At 40.6% G+C, this 11,911-nt stretch overlaps 1 protein-coding gene and 1 long non-coding RNA gene across 6 annotated transcripts; one reads left to right on the top strand and one right to left on the bottom strand.

Annotated features, from left to right (window-relative positions):
• The first annotated feature begins 229 nt into the window (after nucleotides 1-229).
• LOC106096614 (V-set domain containing T-cell activation inhibitor 1) lies at nucleotides 230-8,735 on the top strand. Its single transcript, XM_013264733.3, has 5 exons — nucleotides 230-824; nucleotides 5,778-6,092; nucleotides 6,177-6,443; nucleotides 6,778-7,074; nucleotides 8,512-8,735. The coding sequence occupies exons 1-5, from the start codon at nucleotides 737-739 to the stop codon at nucleotides 8,697-8,699; spliced, it is 1,155 nt and encodes a 384-aa protein (XP_013120187.1). The 5' UTR covers nucleotides 230-736; the 3' UTR covers nucleotides 8,700-8,735.
• LOC106096616 (uncharacterized) lies at nucleotides 7,705-11,857 on the bottom strand. Of its 5 annotated transcripts, none has more exons than XR_003221617.1 (4): nucleotides 11,817-11,857; nucleotides 9,486-10,089; nucleotides 8,877-9,379; nucleotides 7,705-7,998 (listed from the first exon to the last, which is right to left on the bottom strand). It is a non-coding gene; the product is annotated as an uncharacterized LOC106096616 (long non-coding RNA). The 5 variants fall into 5 exon arrangements; XR_003221616.1 differs by lacking the exon at nucleotides 7,705-7,998 and adding an exon at nucleotides 8,360-8,744; XR_003221618.1 differs by lacking the exon at nucleotides 7,705-7,998 and having other exon boundaries at nucleotides 8,719-9,002; nucleotides 9,171-9,379.
• Between the last annotated feature and the right edge of the window lie 54 nt (nucleotides 11,858-11,911).

The raw sequence follows: 11,911 nt of genomic DNA, 5'->3' as shown, positions 1-11,911 counted from the left end.
AAAAGAGAATATTAACATCATGATGACCAGTTGGAGTGGTGATTCCTATGACTTTGTGTATATAATTTGGAATTTTGTACAAATGTAGGCCAATAATAAATATATGATATCATTTCATTCTTTTCAAAGGTTTATTTGCATGACGCACAAACAGACACAATTGAAAGGTACAAATGTATTGTGCATGAAACGAATTCAAACGTGGTGCAGATGTGTGTCACAAGTTAATCTGGCTGTAGGCTGTGGCACTTGGCCAGAGGTGGCGCTGGTTGACTCGAGTCCATGTTAGTGCACACAAAGTAAACTGCACGCTTTAGTTGTGAAGCAAAAACGCTGAAACCGGAGAAATAAAATGTGCGAGGGGGACGATAACGACGACAAGAGTCCCCCGATCGTTTATTCTTCCTGTCCCGTGAACAACACCGGCGTGGTATTAATTGTTTGCTGTTTTCGCGATCGCGTCGCGCATGAGGATATCACCAGGTAAACTCGCGACATTTTTAAACATTTGGTTGTTCAACGGCATCAAGACTGACGGAGTGTGTTTGAGATAACCTCACAAGTGTCACAGGTCACACATTTGGCGGGTTTTTTGCTGGTTTGTCGGTAGCAGCTCCTGAAACGCAAGACTACCACACATCTGTTCGACCAACGCCAGTTGATCTAAACGCCAGTTGTTCTGGAACACCAGCGATGGAGAAACGTGAACATTCCTTTTGTTTTAATAAAGTTTTCAATGATTTTAAGCTTTAACGCAGAGGGGACGATGAAGCGGTGTTTGCTTGCCCTGTCCCTCCTGAGCTTGTGGACTCTCGCAATGGAAGGTAAGAAATTTCTGCTTGTTTTTGTTTTATGGCCCAGGTACATTGACCTCATACACGATCTCTGTCGCCTTTCACAGACAATGCGGGTGGCTCCACTCCGCGGTCTACCGGTTGTCCCTGGTAATTTATCCGGTGTCCAGTCTAGGAGTTTTAACACTGCCGGTGTTTCAAATTATCTGACAAAATTAAAGCCTCGCTGAAGGAAAGAAAAATGTTTTTCCTGCAGCTCATGCAGATGCGTGTCAATATTATCTGTAAATAATGTAGAGTAACATTAATACATGTAAAAATAAATAAAGGCAATCTGCCAGGATTCATTACAAAGTGTTTCTTTGGCACAACTATCAGCTCCCGTGGAAACTCCGGGTTGTCTGCGTACATGGTCACCCTGTCAGCTTTTTGACATTTGCTGCTGATTCTGAAAGAACCGCCCACGTTAACTAGTGATGCTTATAATTTAACCTGAGCAACTGCCGCTGGACTCGGTGTCAGCTGCTATCAGAAGGGTTTGTTTTTATTCGACTTCTTATGTCTCAGTGTTTCTGGGTGCAAAGAATTCCTTTATGATACGATGAATTGATGATTTGCAGCAGTTCAAAATCACACCTGTGTGCCTGACAGGGTTTCTGTGAGACACACTGACTTGATGCTGATGATGCGTATGCCTCAGAGAAAGAAATGTTTCTTTTGTCTTCTCCAGCTTCACCACAGAAATATAAGATGCGTTCTTGTTCTTCTATTTAGTTTTAAAAAATGTTAGTGTGTAAAACTGATGAAGAAAAAAATGCATATTTGAAATAAAATGATTGAACATATTTTCAGAGGAAGAAGTCATAAATAAACGTTTGAGCGAATTTCTGAAGCCTCGTCATGTTGCAGTATCTGTCAGAGAACGAGCTCGTCTAGCTAAAAGCTGTTTTTCCCGAGTTGAACCTTTCAAGTGTTACAGTTTTTTTTCAGATTCCGAGGATTCCTGTAAATTTAAAACTGTGTTTATGCGTCATTCAAACTCTCCAACAATCACAAATCTCTTAACCAAAATAACACTTGCTTTTTTCGTTGTAACATTTACCATTAAACTGCGTGCAGCAAACCTTTTTGTGCGGCTTGTTCTCATAATATTCTGTCGCCAAACCTTTGCGTTGTGAAAGGGTAAGTCTGACAAACACATGCTGCATGTCTCATTTAAACTTTGACAGAAGCTTTTTAACATCTAAATAAGGTTTTGTTGTGGTGCAGAGCATCGGTAAATCTAGCCCATGGGCACAGTTATTTCTACCATTAACCTAATTAAAAATATATTTGCATTCCCTTTCAGAGCGCCTCAGGGGAACCACAAGATGAAGTGTATGTGTAACCTAATGTGATTTTTCAAGTATTTTCAGTATCTGACATTGTTAGCCACAAATCAGTCCGTGTTGAGCACAAATGCAGTCCTACAGCTCTTCAACACCGCTCAGATCCATGATGTATAAAACTGTGTCAATATACAGCAAGTAATTTGACTCCGGAAGATCAGCAGTGTTTTAGATCAATGTCTGAATCTTGCAGTACAATAAAGAATCAGGGAGCAGCAGTATGGCTTCATGCTGAGGGAGCACTACAGATGTGCTTTTTGCTTTGTGTAGAGAAGGCCAGAAAGCAGCATTGCGTTTTGTGGATCTAGACAAAGTGTGTAATAGGGTGTTAAGTAAGGAACTGCGGCACTGCACGAGGGAGTCAGGAGTGACAGAAATGTGAGGCTGGTGTAAGACATGTATGAGGACGGAGAGACAGAGGTTAGGTGTGCAGTAGGAGTGACAGACTGGTTCAAGGTGGGGTGTTAGATTATTTTGGTGAAAGAAGAGCACACAGGCAGGGTGTAGTGGGTAGAGATGAGTGTGAGGAGGGGTGACTTGTGACAGAAAGAGATCTCCCAATGAGATTTTCAGTGAGAGTGATCAGGATGGACAGGATTAGAATCAAGGACATCAGGTAATAGAGGACAAAGCTAGGATAAGATGGAGGCAGGTGAGCTGCTGTGGTGATCCTTAAAGAAAGAGGCCAAAAGAAAAAGACAGGTTATTATATTTCAGTGTATGGATGAGTCAGGATCTGACGGTAAATGATATATTTTATGTATATCTTGTGTAGTACTGCACACCGTACAAGTGAGCTATGTCAGAGATTTCAGGTTTAGAAGGTGAACTAGTCGTAATAAAGAAACCCTCAGATATATCGATAAGACTAAAGAAAACCTTCATACATATTTAATGAGGTCAGCTGCACAAACAGCTTAGTCCTTGGACCCAGTTTCCTAGCACTCTGCACCACAGCAAAACTATCTTTAGACGTCTGTCTACCACTAAAAGGTGGAAAATAATGGTTGATGTTACATCATACAGGTCAGCTGTTACACACAGACTTCAGTTTTCAGGATATCGCAGCTGTGCTCTGGATAACTGCCTCAGCAACACAATTTCTAACAGATAAGCTCACCCTTACTAAAAAAAACATATTGATCTTCAGTCTCCTCTGCTTTAGCTTGTATGCCACACTGTTTTCAGAGAAAAGCATGTGCAAAACGCTGCAAGTTTTCAGACTCATTAGTCTGCTCAAATGATTCCCAACAGTATTTCACCACAGCTTTCAGCAACTAAAATGACAGTTTGCTTACTCGGCAAACCACGGCAGCAGCTTTTTGACACAGTGACACTGTTTCTAAATTAGGTCCTCGCACTGAAGTCAGATAAAACTGAGGCTATTGTATTTCAGAAACACTTTGTCTAACCAGATGCTTACTCTGGATGGCATTATCCTGGCCTCCCATAAAACAGTTGTAGTCTTTGAGTTATTTCTGAGCAGAATATGTAATTCATGCGCACATTTAACAAATACATGGGACTCTTTTCTTGCGTTTGTCAAAGAGAGCAGTCCCACATCTATCTTTAAAGTTACAAACATCCTGTCTTAGAGTGATGCTAAAAAACTAGTTTATGCATTTATGACTTCTATGCAGGACTAATTCATTGTCATGTTCATCCAGAATACTGTAGCGAGAGCACTGACAGAGACTAGGAAAAAGAATGCATATTTAGCTTGTTTTCATTGGCTCCCTGTTAATCAGGAATCACGTTTTAAATTTCTCCTCACCTATAAGGTCTTGAATCAGGCCCCATCTTATCTTAATGACCTTATAGTACTATATTAACCAATTAGAGCACTTTGTACTCACACTGCAGGCTTACATGTTGTTCGTTGAGTGTCTAAAAGTAGAAGACAGGAGTAGGAGGCTAGTTTGAATCAAGGAGACAGACACTATCTCTGTCTCCTTGATCCTTGATTAAGATTAGCAAAAAGTAAAGTTTTAAGTCTAAAGCATATAATTGGGGCTGGATCAGGTGACTCTGAATCCTCCCTCAGTTAGGCTGCAATAGGTCCAGGCTGCTAGGACATTACCGTGATGCACTGGGTTTTTCTTCTTCACTCTCTTCTCTTTATTCACTGTGTGTTTCTACATTATTTTGCTTTTAAACATTAGTCATTATTAATCCATGGCTCTCTTGCACAGTCTTTGTCCTGTCTTCCTCCATCAGTCACTGCAGATGGCTTCCCATCCCTGAGCCTGGTTCTGCTGGAGGCTTCTTTCTTTTAAAAGGGGAGTTTTTGCTCATGGGGGAGGGTCATCTGATTGTGGAGGTTTTCTCATATAAATAAGACTAAAACTAAATTGAACCCGCTTTATTTCCTCTTTTGACAGCGCAGAGAAAAAGAGGTTTTTAACTAGGGCTGCCACGATTAGTCGACTAGTCATGATTACGTCGACTATCAAAATCGTCGACGACTAATTTAATAGTTGACGCGTCGTTTGAAGCTTTGTAAGATCCCAAAAGACGCAGGAATAAGTAGTAGGATTTAAGAGTGTAATAACGGACTGAAACAGAAGATGGCAGCACTGCATGTACAAGGATGCCAGCTGCTGGTAAACCCAGAAGAAGAAGAAGTAGCAGTGTCCCAGAATTCATAGCGCGGCCCTGCTCAGTTTCCAACAATGGCGGCAGCTAGTTAGTTTTAATATTACTCTTATTGTCCTTTCTGGGTCACAAAATAAACGTTTAACATATTTTCAGGCGAGAATGCATCTGTGTAAACTTCAAATATCTGCTCAGTTTATCAAGACACAACACATATTTTCAAAAGCGCTCCGACGTTTTCGGAGACGTCTGTTACCCACTAGCTCGATAGCTAGCCGGGGTTCAAGGCTCACTAGAGCCCGTGAGAACATCGGACTCCCGGCAAATCGTTTTCAAACCCACCGCCGTCTTTCGCTACTAAGGTTAAACATAATATATAAGTCACTTAGATAACTTAAAAATGTTATTGTTTGGCTTTTTTCAGTGTTTTATTTGTTCCTGAGTAAATTGGTTTGGCTGAGATTAAAGTTATAGTTTTTACACAGCTGAATAAACGTCAAGCAGACAACTGAATATACTCTGGTGTCCTGTTATATTTTAGATAGCAAGGAGCAGACAGCTGAGTTTATTAAACTCCACCGAAACAATCTGCAAATTTAATTTAAATTTAATAAACTATCATCTTGTCTTTATTTTTAGTTAGCACATACCTTAAACACTTAAAGCTGTAAGCTAATGATAGTTATATAAGAGCAGATGCATGCTGGTGCAATAAGCTGTCCGTTTTACGTACAATGGATGCATGATCTGATTAGTCGACTAATCGCAAAAATAATCGGTGACTAGTCGACTATCAAAATAATCGTTTGTGGCAGCCCTATTTTTAACACTGCCTTCCACCAGAACTACACTTGTGGTTGTGTGTTCACAGATTGTCTTCTATCTTGGATGTAAAAAAGTGGTTATTTGAGTTGCTGTTGCTGTCCTATGAGCTGAGGAAATATATGCTTTTTTTTCCCAAATTGAACCTTTCTTGTGTTTGTCTGTTCTGATGTTTCAGATACTGAGGAATCCTGTAATTTTATGGAGAGATGCGTCTTACCGTGCAGTTTCCAGATTGGGAAAGAAATCGTCATCCACTGGTTTAAGACACCAAGAGACCTTCGTGTCCACTCGTACTACCACAGCAAAAACCAGTTTGGACACCAGGACCAGCGCTTCAGAAACAGGACTTCAGTGTTCCAGGACCAGATCCGCAGAGGAAATGCCTCACTCCAGCTGACAAGTGTGGAGGTTCAGGATGAGGGCAGATATAAGTGCCACACCAGCACCATCAAGGGAAACCAGGAGTCATTTGTCAACCTAAAAGTAGATGGTATGAGAAAATTGCAGTAAACATCAGTTCATTTATAAATGTGCTATCAGATTACTCACTGCTTGTAATCTTCATTTATTTCAGCTCCAGTTAAAGAAGTCAGTCTTGATCAGGTTGAAAACTGGATCAGCTGCAGGTCAGAGGGGATCTACCCTGAACCTCAGCTCTCCTGGTCCACCAGCCCTCCATCCAACATCACCTTCACTAACACCACCACAGTCGAGCGGACTGAACAGGTGCTGTATAACATCAGCAGCTCTCTGATGCTTTCAGCCGGTGTTTATGACCTGCTCTTTATCTGCACCATCAGCACTCGCAGGAACAGGAGGAGAACCACTCTGCAGAGACTATGTGAGTATTTCAACCAACTCAGATTCTCAAACTTTGGTGCAGAGCAACTGTAGGTGGGTCAGCTACTCAAGGGCCCAGTACGACGTACACACAGACGTCACTTGTGCTTTCGGTTTAAAATAACAAACTCGAGTATTGCCTGAGAAGAGCTGTGCAGTTAAGGACATGGCATCACTTTTAATAAATTCACTGCGATTATATGCATGCAGATGTTTACCTTGGATGCATGTAACTGGGTCTGAATTGTGTGGGAATGTTTGGGTTAAAGTATTGGTGAGGACCCGACTGCTTCCTTGTAGTTGGAGTATCTACTGTGGTTTTCGTTGTCTTTCAGCTCATATCAGTGGTCCCAGTACTGGTGTAACAGTCACCTGCACCTCTCCAAACACTTCACTCACCAACTTCAGCCTCGTCTGGAAATTCAACCACACTCAGACCATCGTGAACCAGACTGGGACCAACTTTACCTACTCGGTGTCAGACGAGTGGAGGGAGAAGGTGAAGAATGTGTCTAAATCATGCAGTCTCATGCTAAAGGACTTATCTACAAAACAGGAGGGGATGTACACCTGTAAGCTCAGTAATGCTGAGGAGACTCACATTACCCACATCCACCTGAGAATAATCAAAGGTGAGATTAAGTTAACCTAAAAAGTCAGAAAATTTGTGTTGGGGGTTCTTTTTGTTTGTTTGTTTGTTTGTTTGTTTTTTGCCTGTGCCGTGTGGTACTTTATCAATCAGAATTGTTGTCTGAAGGCCAAGAAAGATGCCCAACAGATTTAGTTTTTCAAGTGGAGAAAATATGGCAATGTCATATTGGTCCACTTGATTTATCTATGTTGTTGTTGTTATTATTAGTATTATTATTTCTTAAGTGAGTTTTTTGGAAGTTCCCACTGCAGGGAAAAACTTTCAATGAAAAGATATCACCTTCAAACCTCTATTTGACTATTAACAATAAACATATTTTTTTTGCATTAATATTAATAGTTTTTTTTGAAATGATAATGTTTCAATATTCAAAATAGGAAATCTGATCATTGATAAAGAGAAATTCAAGATTATTAAAAATAGAACTGTCTTTCGCAATTCTTTTTGGATTGAACCTCTTTATGCTTCTGAGTATTTCAGTTAAACAATGTAATGGGGCCCTATTAGCATCTCAACCATTCATTTTTATGCAGCAAATGTCACATTTTTACTGATATTGTCTGTTCAATCAAAAACAACACTCAACATTTAAGTGCATACACACAAATGTATAAAAGCTTTTTAACAAAACTAATTAATGAACAAAGGTAGTTTCCCACCTGTGGGACTAATAAAGGTCATCTTATCTTAGTTTGTGTCAGGGTCGATAGCAGGGACTCAAGCGCAGAGCAGGTTGACGTTTCCAAAGTTTATTTACAACACCAGTGCAGAATATATACAGTGAAGGGGAAAATCCAGAGTTCCAAAGGTCCAAGGGGGAAGCTCTCTCACACTCGTTCTCGTCTTCACACCCAAACTCACACACATTCACACAGCAGGAAGGTCACAGGTCCGGGGAGGAAAACTATCGCACAGGAGAGGGAAATTATTCACAAGTCGCAAAATACTTAAGTACAGCTTCACGGGAGCTGAGCGGATCACTAACGTGTCTCGCACAATCATCCAGCGACGAGAAGATCTGCGACCCAGCCTCAAATAGTGGACAGGTAATGACAGCTAATTGCGAACGTGTGTGGGGCAAGGGTGGGCGCCTGCAGTGAGCTCCGCCCAGGCAGAGAGGAGGGAGAGAGAGAAAGAATGCAAAACACATGTAGCCTTGCGGGGCCGGCTGGGCAGGCACGGGGACCATGACCGTTTGAGGGCAATTTAAAGGTCTGTAGATTTTAAAATGTCTTCTGCACAGGAAACTGTAAAATATCAGCATCATTACTGGATTGTATTTACAAAGTTTAAAAGAAAGAGGAAAAAATACAGAAACTGTATTTTAACTGCAAAGTTTTTTTTACTAGATTTGAACTGGATTCCTTGCGGAATTCCTTGAGGAATTTATTAGTAGAAATTGACTCTTCTGTTTCAGGACGTCACATTAACCTTGTAGCCATTATCACAGCTTTGGGGTCTGGAATTGTACTGATCGGCCTATTGACAACTGCTGCAATCTGCAGCACACAGAGAAGGGTAAGAGGCCTGCATTGCACTTTTCATAATTTATTAGCTTGCACCATCGAAACTGAAAAGGTAAAGCTGTACGGGCTGACTGAGTAGTAGTTAATTCACGGGTGAATTAACTAAAATGGTGTCTCTATTAATCTGAAACAAAGTACAATATAACATGAGTAACAAAACAAGGAAAATTAAAACTTCAACTCAACAGAGAAAATGTACTTTGACAGAGAACACAACTGTGAGGGACAATGAGACAAAGGAGAGTGAGAGACTTACACAATATTTACACAGTAGGTAACTGAAGAGATGGGAAATGCTGAGCTAGTCTGTCTGCGTCATTCTGCCATCACGAGGGAAACTTAGCTGTTCATGTTGGAGTTGATAATTCTTGAACTACTGTTACTAAACACATTTAAGTTATATTCACAGAGTGAAAGGTACATTTCAGCAGTACAACAATGATTGTGACCATGCTGTAATCTAACAGCTATTTTATGTTTATCATTGTTCATTGATTTGTTATTCATTACTGCAGCTCTGCTCCTGTTTGTCGCTGCAGCAACTCAATACCTGTTTTCACTGCAGCGATTCTGCTTCTTTTCATCAGTCAACGCCGAGTGTTACCAACACCAGGACCATGTCTGAGACTGCAAATCCTGAGCATCCTGAGCCTGAACCTTTGCAGCCAGAGCTACAGTTTCCTTATCCAACTGATCCAGGGGCTCAGTATCCAGAGGTCCCCAAACCAGCTGATCCAGAACCCAGGAGTCTCAGGTTGCCTGTGTCAAAAGAACCAAAGACCTGCACTAAGAAGATGATCTCTAGTCATGATGGTGCCACACTGTAAATTTGGCTTTTTCTTCAACCATGTCATGAAAGTCTTACACTTTGGTGTCCTCAGAAGCTCATCTCTGGTTTTTGTAGATGATGTGATTATGTTGGTTACATCAGGTGGTGGCTCCAGTGACACAGCAGAATGATAATTAACATCTCCTCCAGGTCTGAAACTGTGGTCCTCAGCTGGAAAGAGGTGACAAGTCCACTCAGGGTCAGGAACAAGTTGCTGCACCAAGTGGAGAAGTTTAGGTATCTCAGGGTGTTTTTCACCGGTGAGGGCAGCAGGAGATTGTGGACATGGATGAAGTGATGCAGACGCTGCATCTGTCTGTTTAGTGAAGAGAGGGTCAAGCATGAAAGTGAAGTCATGATTCACCTGTCCATCTATGTCCCTACCCTCACCTATGGTCATAGCTCTGAATAGTGACTCAAAGAATAATATGACGGAGACAAGTAGCATAAATGAACTTTCTCTGAAGGCTGGTTGGCCTCTCCCTTACAGACAGGGTGAGGACTTCAGGCATCCGAAACGGGCTCAGAGTAAACTTCTACATTGAAAGGAACCAGTTGAGGTAATTCGGGAAACTGGCAAAGACACAGGATAACAAGAGGATGGGCAACAGGTGGGGACACAGCTGGAACGAATTACTCCCTAAAGAGACAGAGGAAGCAAAACAGAATAAAATGCACACAGAATGAAAGACTCACTGATTTAACCAAGCAGAATATGGATCCATGTCTGTCTAATGTTATATTTTTAAGGCTGTCATGGTTTGTGATATTTTTTTATGGGGCCTCAAATTCCTCGTGGCAGAATATTTGCTGCTTTTCTTATTATTGCAGGGTTGGCAACCAAAGTAAAACTTTCTGGAACAGCGCTGCCCCCTGGTGGGTAAGGTTTTAATTACAAAATAGTTTTTCAGTTACTGAATGAGAAAGGATGGACACAGTATATCTTGTCATTTCAGTGCTGTAATAAGATATTGTGGGTTTAATTGCATTACACATTAAAACAAGTATCTCTGTGCTTCTAAGGCACTTAATACATTTCAGCTCCACCAAAGCACAAACTACTGCACAGTTTGCAGCAGCCATCTGACAGTAGGGCGCTTCAACTGTGACTAACAGTTTCTTCCTTTTAAAGGGAGTTTTTCCTTCCCACTATTGCCATGTACATGCTCACAGCACAACATAGTCCCCAAAATGAAGACATTAATGTGCATAAATCTAGTAGTTGTAGTGGCCTCCTAAGATCCTACATCCTCATATGAGGACTTTACGTTTATTTTCTCACTGGCACTGCACAAATTATGTATAAAGCAATAAACAACCTACTTCCTGCCAATATTCTAAAAGAAAAAAAAAAAAAAGAACAGGGATACAATTTGAAGGGGGAATTAAATTTAAAGCTTCCGTGTATCTGTACAACACTAAAGTTTTTGTATCTCTGCAAAGTACAGGGTGTGTGTGTGTGTGTGTGTAAAAATACGTGTTAATTACACTATTTAGTACTAAACAGTGGAAGGGGGGTGGGATTAAATGAGCTTATGCTTCTTCCTACTCCTTGTCGAACATTTAAGTTGTTTATGATTATTATTGCTTTGTTTTTCTTTTGTTTTGCTTTGTTTGTTTGTCCGTTTTTTCTCTGTTGTCGTACTATTTTGATACTATTTTAATAATAAAAATAAAGATTCAATGCAAATACAATTTGACTTTTCTGCACAGTATTATTTATTTTGCTAAACAATGAGGACTTTATTGTTTTATGCTGTAAAATACAGCTATCTATATTGTCCTTCAAACTTTTAGATAGTTGAAGCAAATGTTTGTTATCCTCGTTTCTGGAATAAGAAAATAATTATAATGAAGGTATTAATTCTTCAATGATACTGAAAATTATGTTTTGGTTACTTTGGTATCTAATTTTTATCGTCTAATTTCTGTTATTTTTTTTCTGTGTGTATTTGGATGTTCGCCTATGTGAGTGTGTTCATGCAGCTCCATTGATTATTTTGCTGTTGTTATTGGCCAGGATATCCTTGTAAGAAAGTCTCATGTGCCCGCATTGTTACTTGAAGTGTTTTAAATTAAAACACTTCAAGTAACAATGCGTATCTCCATACGCTCCCCTTTCTCACTCTCTGCAGCTCACGTTTTGTTTTTTAAGGCAGCCTAGTCACGTGACCGCGCAGCAACAAACCAATGTGGAGCAGGAAGAAGGGGGCGGAGCAAAGTGTTGCTGCAGGAGGGGAAGTGTTTGCACTGACAGAGCAGCTTTTTCGTGAAACGGGGGCAAAGTACTGAACTTAGAGGAAAGAAATTATAAAAAGCATCGATTCAATATCATACCTACGTCAACATTTGAATCGATCCTCTTACCCTTGTCTCCTGGATCGTAGCTGAGATCAGCGTTAATCACGTGGGTCTCTGCTCCCTGATCTGCTTCCTGTGTTTGGAAAGAGTTCCAGCTTCAT

The sequence above is a fragment of the Oreochromis niloticus genome, linkage group LG9, assembly GCF_001858045.2.
Source record: "Oreochromis niloticus isolate F11D_XX linkage group LG9, O_niloticus_UMD_NMBU, whole genome shotgun sequence".
Classification (NCBI taxonomy): Eukaryota; Metazoa; Chordata; class Actinopteri; order Cichliformes; family Cichlidae; genus Oreochromis; species Oreochromis niloticus.
The sequence above is the reverse complement of the archived record's forward strand: the minus strand, read 5'-3'. Positions and strand labels throughout refer to the sequence as shown.